Source organism: Fusarium proliferatum (assembly GCF_900067095.1).
Source record: "Fusarium proliferatum ET1 genome assembly, contig: FPRO_scaffold007, whole genome shotgun sequence".
Lineage (NCBI taxonomy): Eukaryota > Fungi > Ascomycota > Sordariomycetes > Hypocreales > Nectriaceae > Fusarium > Fusarium proliferatum.
The window spans coordinates 1718713-1737621 of record NW_022194796.1 but is presented as its reverse complement, the minus strand read 5'-3'; the positions used below and the strand labels follow the sequence as shown (position 1 = coordinate 1737621).

The following is an 18909-nucleotide window of genomic DNA, read 5'->3' as shown; positions in this document are numbered from 1 at the left end:
GTTTTTCGATAAACTTCGCAGCTTTATCGATATTTCGACCAAGCCCTCACTGGGCGCGTCTACCGCTCGTTCCCGTCGATTTGCATCGCTCGCTCTCAATCTCGCTCGCTTCATTTCACTCGCATTCGCCCACGATGAAGTCCGTTTTTTCAGCCGGCGCCGTTGCGCTTTTGGCCTCAACGGGCTTCGTTAACGCCCAGTCGCCTTATAGCATTGCATCCACAGGTGCGGTCCCTCCAACGGTTGGCTCAGAGGTAAACAGACATTGACTTTAGCAACAGCCGACATCAAGAAGTCAGCCAAGCAACTCGCCGCTGACTTGATCACATACTACCACGGAGACGACCCCGGCGGTATTCCTGGTATTCTACCTGGTCCTCCCCCCAATGGTGACTACTACTGGTGGGAAGGTGGTGCTATGTGGGGGACGTATATGGATTACTGGAAGTGCACTGGCGATTCTACCTACAACAAAATGGTGATGCAGGGCATGCAGTTCCAAGTCGGCGATGATCAGGACTATCAGCCCGCCAACGTTACTCTGTCCCTCGGAAACGACGACCAAGGTTTCTGGGGAATGTCTGCCATGTTGGCTGCCGAGCTGGACTTCCCCAACCCTGCTTCAGACCAGCCTGGATGGCTTGCCCTCGCCCAGGCCGTTTTCAACACCCAGGCCAATCCCGATCGACATGATAGCACTTGCAACGGTGGTCTTCGATGGCAAATTCCTCGAACTAACAACGGTTACGATTACAAAAACAGTCAGCGCTCCTCTTTAGATATTTACCTCGCTCGATTCTGTACTAACTTGTCAAAGGTATTGCTAATGGATGCTTCTTCAACCTGGGTGCCCGACTTGCTCGCTACACTGGCAACAAGACTTATTCCGACTGGGCTGAGAAGACCTGGGACTGGATTGAGGGCGTCGGTTTCCTTGACCCTACCACTTATAAGATTTATGACGGTGCTCATGTCGGAACTAACTGTACCGATATCAACAAGGCTCAGTTCTCTTATAACTCTGGCGTCTTCCTCCAAGGCGCTGCTTTCATGTACAACCATGTAGGTTGGCCTAAGCATGAATCTGATGACAATCCACTAACTTCTTCAGACCAATGGTTCGCAGAAATGGGAGGAACGTTTGGATAAATTGGTCGACGCTACCATCAGCAACTTCTTCCCCAAGGATATCGCTGTCGAGATTGCCTGCGAGAACCACGGCACCTGCACCACCGATATGTACTCATTTAAGGGCTACGTCCACCGCTGGATGTCTCAGGCAACACATCTCGCTCCCTTTATCAAGCCAAAGATCCTTCCTGTTCTCCAGACATCAACCGAAGCTGCCATCAAGCAATGTACTGGAGGTGACACAAAGCGTGCTTGTGGCTTTAAGTGGGCCAGCGGTGTCTATGATGGCAAGACAGGTGCCGGCCAGCAGATGAACGTCCTTGCTGCCGTTTCGTCTCTGCTCATGGAGAACACTCCTCCTCCTGTCACGGCCAAGACTGGAGGTACCTCCAAGGGTAACCCCAACGCCGGCAATGTCGGAGACGGCAAGATTGATAGGACCTACAAGCCCTTGACCACTGCAGACAGGGCTGGTGCTGGTATCATCACCTTCTTGGTTCTCTCCTTTGCATGCGGCATCTTTGGCTGGATGAGCATGGGCAAATAGAGGATCTTTCTCGATTTCTGAAAATGCCGAAAGACGAAGTCCGGCATGCACAATTGTGCTTCTTTTGCAGCCTTGTATTTGGAATTTGAAGAAATGATCTCTGGGGCGTTGGATGGAGTATACTTGACCTAAATAGCCTGGTAGGCTGGATATCTATTCTCTAAATGTTATAATGTTTTACCATTTACTCTATGCCCTGCAACTAGTGAGAACATCCACACAATTCTACTAATGTTCAAAGGCCCAGACACTTTGCTATACAACTAGCGAGTGACACAAGCACATCAACAACACGGTCTAATTGACGTCGTGACCACGCAAGTCTAATTTGAGAAGCTGCGTCATACTCAGAAAATTGTTATCACAGCACAATAGAGTTTGTTGCCAACTTGACAAAAGTCGGTATGTTTTGCACCGTGCTCGCGCAGATCCTGATAATCTCCATAGAATATCTCGCTTCTGGATATTCGGCAATTTGAACACCGCCATGAAACGGAGGCGGTATGGAAGCTGATGCTTCAACGGTCACCTTGAAACGTCAATGGTTCGGGCACGGTATGATTGGTGATGGGGTTGTGCCACTATGGGACTGAGACAAGCTGTGTTTCTCTTAACAGGTCTTTTAACACCGAGGAGAAGCCTTGAAAGAATGATGACTGCGTCTTCGAGTGTGATACCAGTTGTCGTTGGAAACCACTGTCATGAGGCTAATAGTGGGGTGAAACTTTCTTTCTCGAAGATCTCTAGAGGCTTTGACAAACTGGCACATGACCGACCATACGGAACTATCTAGTGCCAATTCGGAACGGCAACAACATGCCACATATAGATCACGTTCATTTTCACGTCGAAAGATGGAATGGCATGAGATGAAAGTAGACGCTCTACTTTACGAAACACCTCGAAATCGGTCAGTATAAGCGACATTTTCGGAATACTCGGAAAGCCGGAAAGTTCGGTGTTGATGGGACTGCTCTCGTACTCGGTGTGTCTATTTTTACTTGCAGAATAGTCTATTCAGATGGAGCATATCCGTTTTGGAACAAGATCTGGGGAAGAGACGGGCCAAGCAGGGCTCGGATCTGATAACATGGGGAGCTTCGAGATCTCGGTCAGAACATAGCACAAGTTGGTGAGACGATAGGATATCAAACGTTTCTATCTCGTAAAAGATGGGAATTGGCTCTCGAAAATGAGAAAGACCATTGTTGAGTTAAGATTTGAGGGACACGACCTAGATCTAGGGCGGGAGTGGCCGTTGCTAGCCTGTTGTCTAAAGATGTTGAATGAAGATGTGGTCACTATCCTTGAGTGTTTGTACATCAGACTGAGGTCATGTTTGTCGTCTGAAGTGGAGAGCTGTTACTCCGTACAGCCAACTGTGCTATAGACAAATTCCAAACTCACGATGCACGGCTTGGAGTCTATTGATCGCTCTGATCGACCTGGCTGAGAGTCTCAAGGTCTCACCACCAACAGGCCCCATTCAATTACAGAGTCCCATTGACAACGTGTTCTGTTACACTGACACTTACGCTTCCCCTCATGACGACGACATCACAAGGCAAAATTGCAAGGAATTATCTGGACTGGGACTGGGACTGGGACTGGGTCTGGGTCTGGGTTGTCATATCCAATATCCAAAGCACGTCGTCGTCTTCCAAGATGACGCTAACGCAAAGACGTCCTAGTCGTGGATCCTCGCATCCCTGCATTGGCCAATAGCTCGGGGGGAGTGCATTTCGATGGGGTAATTTTTACATACTAAAAACTCTCGACGATCCAGGAACACAATTTGGTTAAAAATCTGGGGGGACCGCGTGACAGCGCCATTTCTCTGGGCAAGGAACGGCCTCTGGATCACACGCACAGTGCTTGCCGTTAACTGCAAAGCGCAATTGACCAAGAATGTCAGGAGACGAGAAAAAAGCTCTGACTTTTTGCCTTCAGGCTCTTAGACTGGCGGAGTTGCTGACTCTTTGAGTGATCACGTCTCCTGTCCGTCTGGCGGCTATGGGATCAGGGAGTGGCGGGTATTGACATGGCGATCTAAAATGCGGGGAGAAGCGAAGGAACAAGAGAGAAGGAAGAGAAAAAAAAATCTAAAGATGGGTCCATTTGTGGGGTGAGCTCAAAAAGTATCAGCAATTGCGTTTGTTGTGCTGTGTTTGTTTGGCTTGCCTTGGCTTGGTTTGGCTGTGTCCAAGCCAAGGTAAGGTTATGCTGTGGCCCCCTTGAATAAGCTTGAGTCGTGGTATAACTACCCAAGCTCTTCCCATCATGACAACCTCTTTTCTCTTCTCAAGCTCTACTTATTACTCTTGACAATCCAATCTACAACTTGACATTGAATCAATTGCATCCTCTTCTCATCCTCAACACTGAGAAATCATCACAACTTGCAACCCACCTCACTTACACGCCCACAACCACAACTACATCCACAATGCCCAGCTACATCCTCACTGAGCCCTCCCCCTCCACAAACGTCTTCGTACGTTCTGGCCGCGGCGGTTACGGCAACATCTCTCGTGCCTCAAAGGACACCACATCATCCTCCTCGTCAAACCGCACCGTCGTGACCCCCAGCACAACCACTACTACCCCTTCTCGTCGCTTCTTCAGCGGCATCGGCGGAGCTGGCAACGTCCACCGCGCAAGCGAGCAGCCCTCTGTGTCTCTCGACGACGAGTACGACCGCATTGCTGCCCGTGACCAAATGGCTGCTGGACATGTCGGCATTGGCGGCGCCGGCAACGTCTTCCATCGCAAGGATAGCGATGCCGGCTCTGATGCTAGCGACAGCAGCTCCATGAGCTCCAAGACGAAGCTTTGGGCTCGTGTCAGCAGCACTTTCAGCCGAGACTGAACAACAAGACCAGACAAGACATAACATAAGAAAAAGAAAAGAATGATCGAGGGTGTTTGTACGAAAAGATATGAATTAGCGACTGGCGTTGAAGGGATTTGATATTGGGCGAAAAAATATAACGGGGACCTCAGAGCAAATGGGTTGACGATTATACCCCGGATGTACGGTTGGCACTGACAATTGAGAGGGGCGATATGAAACTGCCCTTCTACTCTTGCTTTGCCTGTATGATGTTTGTTTCTGGTGAAGATTTATATACCCCCAAGCGCAGCTCTTTTCTATTATAAAAGCATTATTACTTATCACGCCTACTCCTCACCCCTCGTGATCTATATGTACTCAGGAAGCAAGAAAATCACTGCCGTTAATGAATATCAGGGTGCCAGAATAAGCCGATCTCAAGGCATCTTAAGATATATAAACTCTCCCAAGCCTTTTCATCACTCGGACTAGAAGTGCTAGGTTCTCTTGTGTCCTCTTGTATATAGCATGTTCAGAAACAGCGACTCTTTGGTCGAGAGAACTTCACAAAACTAAACACAATCTCAACACATCAGGGTATCATTAGGCTTCCTCTATCTAGCAAAGGTTGTCTACAACTGCACTGGTGTCTCTACACACCAAGCAGCACTAAATCTTCCATTCCATGCAAGGCTTCTGCATCGCTCTATCACCAACAGCAGCGCTTCAAAGGGGGTTGGTTTGGGTTGTGAGGGCTTGCGATCACAAAGGGTCAAGGTCATCTCGATCATAAAGGTCCAGACGGCGAAAAAGAATCAGTGTCGATGAGCTCAGGCATGTTCATGTCCGATTGTTTCGTCGTTATGGCTGCATCACAAAGGTGCGAAGTCAAAGGGTGACACGCATACGCCATTCTTACGTGAACTTGGTATGGATAATGTCGGGGTTCTCATGCCAGTCGTCAATGCTCACCCACATCTGTCACACGTTAGTAAAGTAATGAAAGGAAACAAGTTAAAATCACTGACCTTTCGGAATGTGCTCAATCCAGCTAGAATACTGCCTCCGATCCAGGTAGAGTACTTTCTCTCTGGTGGCGCAAAGATCTTGATCCTCATATCCTTGACAGCCAGTTTTTGCAACTCTGTCAAAAGACGGTCACCGAAGCCCTTTGTCAATGTGCTACCTCCGGAGAGCACAATGTTGCTGTAGAGAGATTTTCGTAGGTCGAGATCTGTTCTATTAATAGCATCAACAACGATCTGGTGTACACCAGGATATTCGAGGCCGATAATCTCGGGGTCAAAGAGAATCTCGGGTGCTCTGAAACGTTCCGCACCAATCTTCAATCCGTTAGCTTGTCCCAACATTGAGCAGAGAACAAAGAATCTCACCTTGAGCTTGAAGCCGTCTGGAAGCACGTATTCGGCAAACTTGCTCTCGTTGGGCTTTACGCCAACCCAATCCCTTTCCTCTTTCCGTGGATCATGAGCGACATAAGAGACGCTCTCCTTGATTAGCCTCACCACTTCCTTCTCAGCACTCGTGTGAAATATATATCCACTCTTCCGTAGCAACGTCTGCATGTACTCAGTCACGTCTCGGCCTGCCACGTCGATTCGGCGAATACTGCTGGGCATGGCGAAACCCTCGTAAACAGGCACAGCATGAGAAACACCGTCACCGGAATCGAGAACAATGCCGGTTGTTCGACCACTGGCGTATAGTGATAGCACGGCTTGGATAGATGTGTGGAGTGCGGGGACGTTGAATGTCTCAAAGAGGATCTGGGCGGCCGTATCGCGATTGCTTCGGGGATTCAAAGGAGGTTCCGTCAATAAAACAGGATGCTGCAAGATATCAGTACAATTGCACGGCTAAGCACTTGAGCAACAAACCTCTTCGCTGAGAGTCTTCAAACCTTCACCGTAAACATACTCCCAAATCCTCTCCATATCATCCCAGTCGGTGACAATACCATGCTCGAGGGGATACCGAATTTTGAGCAGCCCTCTCAATTCCGTGGAAGCCTTCTGTCCTATGAATACCTCGCCTTCGAGCGCACCCGCGAGAACCCTCAGATGCTTCGGTCGACCAACCCATGAGGGAAAGTAGCATTTTGGTAGATCATCGCCTGCGAAACCAGCTCGAATGGTGCCAGATCCGTTGTCGAGGACTATAGGCGCATTATGTAAAGAGTCGGCCATGGCGTGTCGGTTTTAGAATTTCTCCCTGGGTGTTGTATGTCGTCGCTGTAATATATCGTTCCCGACGTCTTTGTTGTTACCATACGAGTCCCGGCTGAGCTCCCCAGTGTTGGTCCTTCTGAGCTCGCAGCGAGTAATAGCCTCGAGGCCTCGCGTATTAACTAACAAACAAAGAAACCCACAGTGCGTCTGCAGCTCGTCGTATCCATAAAGGGTCTTTCAAGAAAGTTCCGAGTGTTGGTTGGTATTGTCTATTTGTTTGTTGTACCCCTGCCAATCAATCCCGTCGAGGCCAATGCCTCGCCCGCTACTTAGCAATCTGCCAGCTTCAGGAGGCGCCCCGTGGCAGTACTCAAGTCACGTGAGTCCGAGGGATCTCTTCAGCGCCTCAGGCAGCAGCACTTTAAGTGCTTCGCGTGAAGGCGCGTCTCGTCAACCGTGGACCGCGTCTTTGACGTGAACTCATATTACCTAGGCAACTTGAACCTTGGGAAGAGCTTTCGACGATACTGCAAAGCCCATTTGCAACGTTCAATTCGGCCTCTCTTTTGCCGTTGATGATTGTTACGAGTTCTATCTTGCCCTGCTAATCCTCCCGATCAATCCTCTCCGCCCTCGTCCCATCACCACCACGCATGGTCCCAGAATTGCTTCATCTTAGCCGCCCACATGGTCAAGGCCAATGCTAATGCAGCAGCTGCTGCTGCTTCTGGACCTGGCGTCTACAGCGCAGTATACAGTGGTGTAAGTGTTTTCAGTCGCTGCGACCTCTTTTATGTGACTCTATTGGTGCATTCTTCTGAACAACATTCGTTTGAGGATGGGGCGTCATGAGCAGCAGAAGTCTCTGATGGAGCTTGCCCCTGATACTACCATCCCCCACTAGTACTATCTATACAATGCCTTTACTAATCAATTCTCCTTCAGATTCCTGTATACGAATTCCAGTTTGGTGGTGACCTCAAAGAACATGTGATGCGAAGGAGGCACGACAACTGGATCAATGCGACACATATTCTGAAGGCTGCTGGGTTCGATAAGCCAGCTCGAACCAGAATTCTCGAGCGAGATGTGCAAAAGGACGTTCACGAGAAAATACAAGGTGGCTATGGAAAATATCAAGGTTCGCCAACTCCTCAAACACGCCGCTTGTCTTCTAACGCCATTACATAGGTACTTGGATACCACTTGAGAGCGGACAGGCATTAGCAGAGCGGCACAGTGTCTTCGATCGATTGCGACCCATCTTTGAATATGTCGCTGGTGCGGAGAGCCCACCTCCTGCTCCCAGGCATACTAGTAAACCCAAGGGACCAAAGTCTAAGCCTCCGCTACCGAAATGGAACAGTATGTCGAGTGTGATTCAGTTAGGATCCAGCTGACAGTTATCAGATCCACCTCCAGCTCCAGCTCCTGCGCCCGTAATTTACGATGATCCCGATACGGTAATGGGTGACGAAGACACACCGGATAATCTTACAGTGGCATCAGCATCGTACATGGCCGAAGACGAACGTTTCGAGATGCCCCAAGTGCCAGGCACAGGACGGAAACGTAGAAGAGACGACAGCAACCTGCAAGACCTTACCGAGCAACAGCATGCGCTATACGGCGACGAGCTTCTCGACTACTTCCTCCTCAGTAAGACAGACCAACCTGCCGTGAAGCCTGATCCACCCGCCAACTTTCAACCGAACTGGCCGATCGATGCGGAGGATCATACGGCGCTTCACTGGGCGTCTGCAATGGGAGATGTTGATGTTGTCAAACAACTCAAGCGATTTAACGCATCATCCACTGTCAGAAACATACGCGGCGAGACACCGTTCATGCACTCAGTAAACTTTACGAACTGTTACGAGAAGCAGAGCTTTCCCGTCGTGATGAAAGAGCTATTCGAAACATTCGATGCTCGTGACAATATGGGCTGTACAGTGATACATCATGCGGCTGTTATGAAGAACGGCAGAGTATTCAACTCATCATGCTCACGATACTACTTGGACAACATTCTCAATAAACTTCAGGAGGGCCTAGAACCAAGCGCATTTCAGAGATTGCTGGATGTTCAAGATAACGACGGAAATACAGCACTACACCTTGCGGCGCATCGGAACGCTAGGAAGTGCATAAGAGCACTATTAGGACGCAACGCTTCATCGGATCTTACGAATAACAAAGGAGTCAGGGCAGAGGATCTTATTATGGACTTGAACGCGACGAAGAAAGAACGAGGACCTCAACGATCGTCGTCTCCTTTTGCCCCTGAATCCCAACGGCATGCTTCTTTCAAGGATGCACTGCTCGAGAAGGCGAACCGGAACCCCCCGGTGGCTTTCCAGTCTGCGGCAGCTAACACTGTTCAGTCTCGGATCACACCCCTGATTATGGAGAAGTTCCAGGATCTAGCTAAGAGCTACGAAGAGGAATGGCGGGAGAAGGATGTAGCAGAGGCAGAGGCGAAGCGAATCTTAGCCAACACCCAGGCAGATCTAAATGCCCTCCGTCAAAACATCACAGACGCTGAGGGGCAGCTCGAGTCAGAAGAAGCGGCGTCCAAAAACAACCAAGAAGCCAACCTAGCCAAGCATCAGGTGCTGTCACTCATCACACACCAGAACCGCTTACATGTTCAGCGGTCAGTGGACAGCGAACTCAGCCGCATCAATGGCGATGGAGGCGTGCAGGAGGAGTCATACGAAGAGAGGCTGAGTCTCGCCCGCCAATTAAGTACATTGCTTGCTGAGCAAAGGACAGCCGAGACGGATTATGTCGAGGCGCTGAGCATGGTGGGCACGGGTGAGAAGATTGAAAAGTATAGGAAACTTCTCAAGAGGTGCCTGGATCCGAAGGAGGGCGAGAGCTTGGACACGAATCTCGACAGCCTGATCGAGATGATGGAGGAAGAGCGGGACGAGGATGGTATGGTCGGCGCTATGGAGTCCGAACCAATGGAGCTGTCAGGTGGCATCTAGTGAACATCATTGGGCTCTCCGTTGCGGATCTAGCTCCTCTATTCTCTTGCTCTTTTGTTTTGACGAAGGTACTTATATATATCCTTATTGGTTAGGGGCGCGCATAGTTACGGGTTTGATTAATCCTCTGCTAGTCTTAGGAGGATTTAGCAGAAGCAGAGTTTCTAAAGGAATGGGCGATGGGTGTATGCAATTTTGCGCGATAGACCTGAGCGCAAGTGAGTTGATAGTTGCCTATGAAATACACTTGCTCTTGAACTCAGAACTAGCTTTTTCCGGGGAAGTCTGTCAGTGGCACTTGAGAACCAACCACCAGGTCAACGGTCAGAGTTGGTCAATCAAACTAAGATGCACTGCCGGAGACGGCTTGACGCCAAGGCATTCAATAGAGGGGGGATTCCAAGTTATCGGAACCGAGGCACTCACTAACTTCCAAGTTGTGAGGATAGCGCCGAGGCTTGTCAGCCAGCCTCATGCTTCTGTGCCTTACCGATTTGCTCAACTTGACCATAGTACACCAACAGGAGAGGCTCCAGCACCGATAATTCGGCTGATATTGATTTCTAAGAGCGGTGATCCATGAGTTATATTCTCAAAGAGGCTTGGTCATGCGCAAGCCATGTTCTTCGTTCCACCTGAGAAATATGCTCGGGACAAAACTTCCTCGAATCAGATGGTTCGAATGATGTGTAAGGGGACCTCCTTTGATGAGAAGATATCGGGGCAGTCAGATCACCTGTTTCTTCAACAGACCAGCATCTTTCAGTTCTTGCGTACAAAAAGTTTCCCATAGAACAGCAAAAAGGGTTTTGCATGCCACGAAGCAAAAGAATTGCTCCCTCATCGGAGGGATCATTGCGATGCGTAATCTGGGAATCGAACCCAGGGCTCCCCGATGCTGCTCGAATGGCAACGGAGAATTTTACCACTAAACCAATTACGCTGTGGTGTTCCATGTCTTGCGTGTCGTTGGCAAGTATTATATTCGGCTTCTGTGGATCAAGTTCATCGTCAGTGGACTTGCGTCTCGTTCTCCAGTACAAGGATCTTGAGATTTATTTGCTTTTTCCTAAGACAAGAGAATCGACTAATGTAGCTGACCGCATGAGTCTAAATCATGTGAGTTCATCAATTCATGTGAAGTGGAAACCTAATCAAAGTGGGTTCAGGACCAGCCGAGATTGAGGCTTTCTGAAGTAAGCATAATTAACGGCCACGAGAATCGGGTGTTGCGTAGTCAATGATGAAGCTCAATATCTGGGCTTTAGTGGTGTGTGATATCAAGAGGTTGGTTAGATCCGCGCTTAGGCCAAGCGGTGAGATGTAATGGCCGGTTCATGGTTGGACATCCCAGGTGGAGCGAATGTCATTGTTTCATCGTGAACCATAGCTTGTGATGATGATGATTGGGATGCTGTTAGACGCGCCCGAATTATCTGAAACTGGACACGAACGCGAGTAATTGACTTGTGAGAGTGGCAAGAGTCGTCGCGTATCTTGCGCAATCAATGAGGCCGAGCAATCCGTTGCTGGAGAATTGCGCCGAGCTTGTTCTCCATCTGTATTTTTTTGTCGTGCTGCGCCAGTCAGACTTGTGTAAGTCAATTCCTTGCCAGCAAGGCCCACGTTCAAACACGAGGCTGGAGGCAACAGTTTGCCAACCCTCAAAAAGGCAATTCGAGCGATGGCGCTGGATGACTCGAGACCAAGAAGTGGAATAAGGCGGGTATTATACCCTGTACGCATAAAGCATTGGTTCGAAAGAAGAGAGGAAGAAAAGTCCTAGACAAGGTACATATCTGTGATGCTTGATATGATTTGAAGGAGCTTTCCGTATTCGTAGGAGGTTCTCCGCCAGTAGTTGTTTGTTTTGCAGGGTTGGCGAGGATTTGACTGGACTTGAATGTGACATTGACAAGGATATTGACCAAGGTGGTGGGGACTGGCTCGTAAGGCTGAACAGGGTGCTATTTTTGAACACTGACCAAGAGTGGTTAGGAGTTCTTGTTAGTCCCAGAGCCAGGCCAGGACGAAATGGCGGAGTTTACATCCCCGTGTCAGAATGTCGGCGTGGATCCACGAAGGAAAGGATCCCGCCTGATTAAGTTGCAGAGCGGCCAATATTTCTGCTAGAGGTACTTGCCGAGACCAGGGTTGTATGAGAGGAAGACTGCCTGCTGCACTTTGCGAAAATCGACGTTGTGTTGAGATGCGGCGTATGTTGCATCCACAGCCTGTAAGACAGCCACCCACATGGAGAGAAAGCATAGGACTCGCATTACATCCTTGTCTTGTCATCATCAAATCGCAGGCGATAATCATCGTATAAGAACGCTAGAAATCTCGGTCACCACCCCAGACAGCCCAATGGAAACGCTACTGATGCGTATCTGAAGATCTTTGCTTGATGTGCACTATGGCCAAGCAAGCATGATGATGTAGGAAACGAATCCCATCACGGCTGAAAACCCATTCAGAGTAGGATTGCATGCACCTCTCTGAATGAAAGGGGCTCTTCGGAACGCGCGGGGTTATCCTATTGATGTTTGTAAAGACGAGGTTCACCCCCGTATTTTCACTGGCCTCAAGGTGAACCTTTTTTTTTTCAATTCGGCCTGAGCCTTTGTACCTAGCGAAAGAGATTGCGTTGCATGCGGCGCAGCCGCATCTCTTGCAATGCGACGAGACGCCCTAATGTGGCTTCTAGAAAACAGTAGGGTATCGGTTTACCCTGGGGTGGGTTCATGTCGTAGTCACGACTGACTCGGCAGGAAGCTGCTGAATCCGAGATTCTGCGGAAGGTAAAGAGAGCCTGAATAAAAATTTATTGTTAGCGGTTTACCCGCGACTCTCTTTGATGGCAACTGACAGTTCACTTCCATGGCCCTTGACAGCAGCCCAGACCCATCGTATTGACAATGAGTCCAGCTGGGCAAGGTTACCGCCGTCGCCGATCCTGGGTCTATGATTGGCTACCGAAACGCTGGAGAAGGTCTAAAGCGCCAGCAGGGGAAAAGAGAGACATTGGCTTGGCCGAGATTGATGAATTGTTGTAGACAATATTATATTGACGGTCAACCTGAACCATGCGTCTGTGTGGCTTGTGAGATATCATGAACTAGCATGCGATGGCCCGTTCGGTATTGGAAATAAGTAATCAAACAGGCTTCGAACTGCTTCGACTGAATGTCAGAACCTAGCCGAGTTAAGAGAGGGTATTCGGAGACGACCACAGCCAACCGTCGCTTCGCAATGCAATGTGACGCTGGGCAATAATGCGCGGCGATATCATAATTGCGAATCCTTGTCATGATAGTACATACAGTACGGATGCATCATGCATCATGCAATACATTGACGAACTGAGTCACGTCCTTGGTTGAGTTTTTCGATAAAGCAAGATCTAAGCGGCAACCTTGAACTTGTACATACAATGTGGTCGGTCTCCTTCCTTCCGTGGTTGGGTGTGAACGTCAAGTTTCAGGCGCCCCTTGCAAGCCCGGCGCCAAACAAGGGAAGGCGGTCCCATTCCTTCCATTCTTGTATCCAATCACGGGTCGTGGTTCCATCGTTTCAGCTGGGTCGGTTCTTTTCAGTGTCACAATCAGGACTGCACTGGACGATCCCCAAGACCAGAGCATCCACCACAGCCCAAGGGCAACGATATCGGGAGGACGGGGATCTCCATCCATCGATGGATGCATTGACCAAAACTCAACCTTCTAGTTCGGAAGCAAGCACTTCCAGCTGCAATGACATGCTGTCCCGCGTCGTGCCGTGTCTTGTACAGCGGCAGGCATCGATCTCCGCGTGGCATGGGTGGTATACAGCCACGCGACACGTCCTTATGATGCATCAAATCGGGGAGAAATGCTCATTAATCGTCATCATTCAGCACAGGCATGCTTGGACCAAGAAACCTATCAAACGAACAGATTCCAATACGAGACCCTCTCAGCCTCCAAAGAAGCTCCCGAAACGACGCAGAAACCCATGATGAGGCGCTTCACCAGTCAAAGGGAAGTCGAGTTGCATAGACTCTTCCAGCCCAACAAAAGTTCATGGCAACCATCGTGGTTAGCTCCATATGCAATATCACTTACACCTTTTCTACCGAATGCAGAGGCAGTCGAATAATGACAATACCCCCGCCATTGATGCTCCTATGATGACTTCCACTGGGCTTGGCTGCTGGAGTATCGATTACAGTACGCGGAGGCGGGCTTGCCTGTCTCTCCTCGCGGAGAGACCACTCCAGTTTCGTCAGGCGCCCTACACCGACAGTGGACAGAGAAAATTTCCAAGCAAAAGAATTCGTAATAACCTCTATGACCGCGACCGTTACTGCTACTCTACAAATATCGGTTGTTCAAGGTTGCATTGGCAGCGCCTCATGCAGGGACATAGTCGGCGCCATTACACCCAGTATTGAATAAATGTACCACACCGCTCAGCCTGACGATCTAGATTCGCAAAGCTTCTTGAGAAGCTCTATTGCGATGTGGACACATTCGTCGATCTCGTGCGCCAGTACGTGTCGGACCAAGCCAATTGTCGCTGCCTTAGATCGTTCGAAAACGGTTCGATAGATGCAGTAGGGATTCCTTCTCTACAGAGGCTTGAGACTTGCCGGATTCCCATGCCACTAACGTAGCCTTGTCTTGCCCAAAAGGCCAAAGGCTCGACATCGTCCCATCTAGCTCAACCAATGGCCGCTAAGATACACCCCTGGCTTGGAACAAGCTCGCCGCAGGGGTCTGTCTCTAGTCCATGCTGTCGCTACAAGTAGGGCTCACCTCAGCTGAAATGCTCAATTTAGCCCATCTTCTGGCGTCACTCCCTCGCCAAACCGGTCAGATTTGGGTTTGGTCAGTCAACTAATCTGCAGGGCTTGGGCCCTGGGGGCTCGAAGCAGATTGCAGTGCGATCGTGGGGCATCATGGCCCAGGGACGCCCGGCTTGGCCAAGCGACTTTTGTGCCTCTGACGCCTTCGTTGGAAATCTCGGGCTGAAAACAGGGATGCCAATCTTGTGCAGACTGCAGGAAACGACTCTTACAACACGCCCTCGGGGTCCAGTACGACCCATCAACCAATTTGCTCTGACTTTATTCGACGGCCCCATGACCAGCTGTTGATGGCTGGAGACTTTTTGGAGCACCCGGTTCATCGAGTTTCCTTGATCAACTTTGATTGACACGATCCAGCCCGGCTCAGCTTGCGATGACATTGCAATCTCACACTTGCTTCTAGGATCTCATTCCCTGCCCCCAATTAATGTTTCATCATGAAAACCCCGGTCCTTTCTGAATTACACATGAGATCATGCCAAAAATGTCGCACGGAGCGATCAACAAAAGGCTCGTCCCACTGGCAGCTCTTGTTGATGTCCTCAGTGACAGCTTCTTCAAACTCGGGCAACCTTAACCAGAGCCACACTTACTCGGTCATTTTCAAATCCTTCCAACACCTCCAGAAATCTCTCCACTCGTCAAAGCCACCCCTACAAGTCAAACGTTGTACCCACGTCCCGGGACCGAAGCCACAGCTAGTCTCGATTAGTAGCCCCTTTGAAAGAGGCTGTCTGAAGCATTTCTTTCCGCTCCTCTGCAAAGAGAATCCATGTTCATTTTCTCCATACTCCTAGCCCAGACCCTTGAAGAGCAGGGTGTGGTCGAAGAGGGGTGTCGTACTATCCTTCGACATTGGGCCCGAAGTTCATCAAGTGATGCTCTTGGCTTGGCTTGCTACATTGACCTTACTCGAGAGTTTCCATCAGTTCATGAACAACCATCATATAAGACTCAGTACCCCCAGCTACGTAACCTTACACAAATAGCCAATATTGCTTTTGCACTTTGATCCTTTGACTTCTCTTATATGCATCTCATATAACAGGCTTCACACCACGCCCTGTCTATTCAATCACAACTCGAGCATCACTTTGGTGATCCAAGGACGACCAAGAGGCCATCTACTATACTCGCATTGCTGGGAAATAATCCGACGGCGATCCCCTGGTATAAGTCGACCTAATCGGCTCCAGCATCTACTGAGTGTTGAGATTTGCGACGGGAGTTACTTCGTGACCGAGTCATCAACCAGATAATCTATCTGATACAAGCCACTACCAAAGTCTGGAGACACACAAGGCTTACTCAGGCGCCGCTTTTCTCCAAACAAAACTCGTTTTCTCTTTCTTACCAAGCGCCCTTAACCGCGGGTGTTTGAAGCATAGCCTTGGATCGACCGGATTCAAGACCACCAACAACCCTGTCTATTCAGCCCAGCCCAGCCTTCTTGTCTACATAGTCGACTCCGCCCAGACGAGGATTGTCAACGCAACGGGCAAGCATACCCCCAGAAAGTCACCGTCTGACCGCAGAAAGTAGAGTGACCTTTGGCCCCGCCAAGTGAACGACGGCGCCAAAATTAAGTTTCCGCGAATATATCAATCAATCACTGACATAAACGACGCACCATGCCCGTAACTAATCGAGGTGTAACACAACTTACACCTGACACCACCACCTCAAGGTCAACTCAGAGCAACTACTTGAACAGGTCGTCTTCCTCCTTTCAGACTCTTGAAGCTGGCCTCGCAATCTTTGCTGTTGCTGTCATCGCACGCTTTTGCGTTTTGCGACTCTCCCTATGGTTACGACAGATGCGCGGCTTGGATCAGCATACCCTACCCATCTCATCGTTGTCGCATACTCGACGGCTTCAGTCGCAACCCTTTTGGGCTATGAATGAGAAGACTATGACGCCGCCTGCTAACCAGGAGGATATGGCCCCTGAGGATATGTTGCACGCCAAGCAAGAAGACAAGAAACTGGTCATCGACCCCAACTGGCAAAGTACAGACAATCTCATGTCCAGGCATGTCATGTCGCGACCACCTCCTGCACCACCTCTGACGCCGCCTGAACTGAGCACTGCCGTCTTCACTTTTGATGACCGCCCACGACCAGGCGAGGACAGTTTTATTCGTCAGCCTAACCCCGATTACATGTCGTCGACAGCCAACGCTGTTCTGCCTGACAACCCACCCTCAACATCGGTCACCCGCCGGCGCTCTTACAACAAGACTCTTCCTATCGGAGTTCCCGTGTCTCAGCCATCCCAAAGGATGCCGGATACTGCCGATCTGACTTTTTCGCCCAGTTCCTACCCACCTGCAAGCCCGTTGCTTCCACCGGCCCCACCCAACGCAGGAACCGTGGAGATCGGCGTCCAGGGCGAGATCATTGGTGTTCTGGACTCCGAAGGCGCCGGATGGACGAGACATACGCGTGTCTATGGCGGCGGAGTCTGCCTTGCATGTGCGGCCTCCGGTGGCAATCACGGGGGCGGTTTCTACGGAGCAACAGTCCGGCCTGAGGAAATGCGATGACGGGTTGACAGTTTCGTAACGACCATGTGTACTACTGTCAGTTGACTGTTCCGACCAAGCGTGATTGGCACTTTTGGTCCGGTATAGGGGCCCATGTGTAACGACCGTTTACGACTTATGTTAGAGGTGGACGTGGTGCAACAACTGCGCTTCTGGGCAAAATTTTCCTTTTCTCATGTCTTACTTCAATGACCCGCGGCCTGCGCCGCTGTTTTGAAGCGATGTATTGTCTCAATTGTTTTCGGTTTTGGATTTGGGTTGGATCTTTGTTTTGCACTGCTCAGTATAATATACCCCTTAAGGTACTCATCTACTTTATTGGCTATTAGGCTAAGGGCGCATGGAACTGAAGGTGTATTTCATAAAGTTTATTATGTCGAGGTTTAGATCTTGGCTCATGATGATATAATGACCTGTTTCCTTTCAATGACAGTATCTTATTCTTGCTATCTCTACCAGAACATAGGCATCGTAGCATGATGACTGAATGCAGAGCCCCACATTGATATTATACCCAAAGCCACTCGCGAATGCCCTCAACAAAGCCCCATAATTGACGGAGACTTTGACTCGGACTGCTCGGGTCGCCATTCGAACACGTCTTCCAGTCCTTGTAAAAGTAAGCAGCCTCGAGAGCATATCACGGGATTTGAACCATGAAGCTCTCGTCAGCCTTACAGAGGAGTCTGCCACAGTCCATACCTTGCAAGTGCTTATCGTAGGACTAAGCCTCGGACGCATCCCAGAGAAGATACCCGATGTCCGGATGGATCACCAAATGCAGAAACAACATAGAAGATCACCCAAGACTAAGAGCCGTTGCAAAGCCTCGTGCGGGAGGGGAGCACTCGCGCGTCATGCAGCCTATGCAGGTCTAGGACTGAAGATCAAACCAACGACTTATACACCTTTCACCGAATTCAGGTGATTTACCCGCCCGTCCCTAAGCTTACCCTGCGTCCATGATCGGCGATGTGTGCCGAGTTCTCTTGGCCTATGATGCTCTGGCACGGTAAGCTCTTGAAGGAATAGGGGTGGCTTCTTTCTGCTCGGGATAGGATAGTATAAAGGCGGCTGGGAAGAAGTTAGAGATCTCACGTCAGATGAGAGGAAATTACCTCCAAGGTCGTGTGCGGTGAGCGGGTGATGACGGGGAATGAGGACATGTGCTCGTGAGAAGAGGGGGTTTATAGGGCTGATGTTGAGAGATTGAGTTGTCACATGGAGTGAGAGCTAGGTACGGGATACGACCAAACTGAATCGAAGTCCTAGTCTTCGGAGTTAGTTCTGTCAGAAACATCTGTCAGAAACAAGAACAGGCTATCTAACCCCCTTGCTGATGGCTTTTGTGGGGAGAGATGCGCTTGGTCTAGGATAGAAAGATGTATAACAAAGCCCGGCTGTGGGACTTTTGTACCATGTCCGCATGACGTGTTTGGTGCATCTGCATATGCTATAGGACCTGGGATATTGAAACACTCTTTTGACATGGTCGCGGATTTGGCCTGGCCGTGTAAGTGGACGGCTGGGATGGTCGAAAGATGATGCCCCTTTTGGATGCTTCTAGCGCGTATGCTTTAGGTGTTTGCAGATTCGAAAGGGCAAGTGTCATTGGGGAACGTCGTGAGAGGTCGAGCATGACTGTGGTGTCACTGACAGCTTACAGCTTGTATACATTACATAGGGCCGCTTGGTGTTCCTTTTCCCTGTTTTGTGAGGGGATCTTATTGGTTCAGACGCATTGCAGCTTGTGTATCTGTTTAGTGTGCGTTGTACTGCATCTTTTTGAGGTTCTGCAGGATACATTTCTCTCCGGCGACC

General features: G+C 49.7%; 5 protein-coding genes and 1 non-coding gene across 6 annotated transcripts; 4 read left to right on the top strand and 2 right to left on the bottom strand.

Moving 5' to 3' along the window:
* Positions 1-134: 134 nt before the first annotated feature.
* Positions 135-1678, top strand: FPRO_07613 (putative DFG5 protein; the record flags this gene model as incomplete). Its single annotated transcript, XM_031234311.1, has 4 exons — positions 135-225; positions 282-761; positions 818-1062; positions 1112-1678. The coding sequence occupies 4 exons, from the start codon at positions 135-137 to the stop codon at positions 1676-1678; spliced, it is 1383 nt and encodes a 460-aa protein (XP_031084061.1).
* Positions 1679-4124: 2446 nt separating this feature from the next.
* Positions 4125-4547, top strand: FPRO_07614 (uncharacterized protein; the record flags this gene model as incomplete). The annotated part of the gene is made up of 1 exon (XM_031234310.1): positions 4125-4547. One exon carries the CDS (start codon positions 4125-4127, stop codon positions 4545-4547), a length of 423 nt encoding a protein of 140 aa, XP_031084060.1.
* An 879-nt stretch (positions 4548-5426) lies between these two features.
* FPRO_07615 (putative centractin (ro-4)) lies at positions 5427-6718 on the bottom strand (the record flags this gene model as incomplete). Its single annotated transcript, XM_031234309.1, has 4 exons — positions 5427-5489; positions 5540-5854; positions 5906-6361; positions 6410-6718. 4 exons carry the CDS (start codon positions 6716-6718, stop codon positions 5427-5429), a joined length of 1143 nt encoding a protein of 380 aa, XP_031084059.1.
* Positions 6719-7387: 669 nt separating this feature from the next.
* On the top strand, positions 7388-9693 carry FPRO_07616 (putative MBP1-transcription factor, subunit of the MBF factor; the record flags this gene model as incomplete). The annotated part of the gene is made up of 4 exons (XM_031234308.1): positions 7388-7462; positions 7646-7841; positions 7892-8065; positions 8111-9693. 4 exons carry the CDS (start codon positions 7388-7390, stop codon positions 9691-9693), a joined length of 2028 nt encoding a protein of 675 aa, XP_031084058.1.
* Positions 9694-10554: 861 nt separating this feature from the next.
* On the bottom strand, positions 10555-10636 carry tRNA. The gene is given in 2 exon segments: positions 10555-10589; positions 10601-10636. It is a non-coding gene; the product is annotated as a tRNA-Gly (tRNA).
* A 5537-nt stretch (positions 10637-16173) lies between these two features.
* Positions 16174-17088, top strand: FPRO_07617 (uncharacterized protein; the record flags this gene model as incomplete). Its single annotated transcript, XM_031234307.1, has 1 exon — positions 16174-17088. The coding sequence occupies one exon, from the start codon at positions 16174-16176 to the stop codon at positions 17086-17088; it is 915 nt and encodes a 304-aa protein (XP_031084057.1).
* Between the last annotated feature and the right edge of the window lie 1821 nt (positions 17089-18909).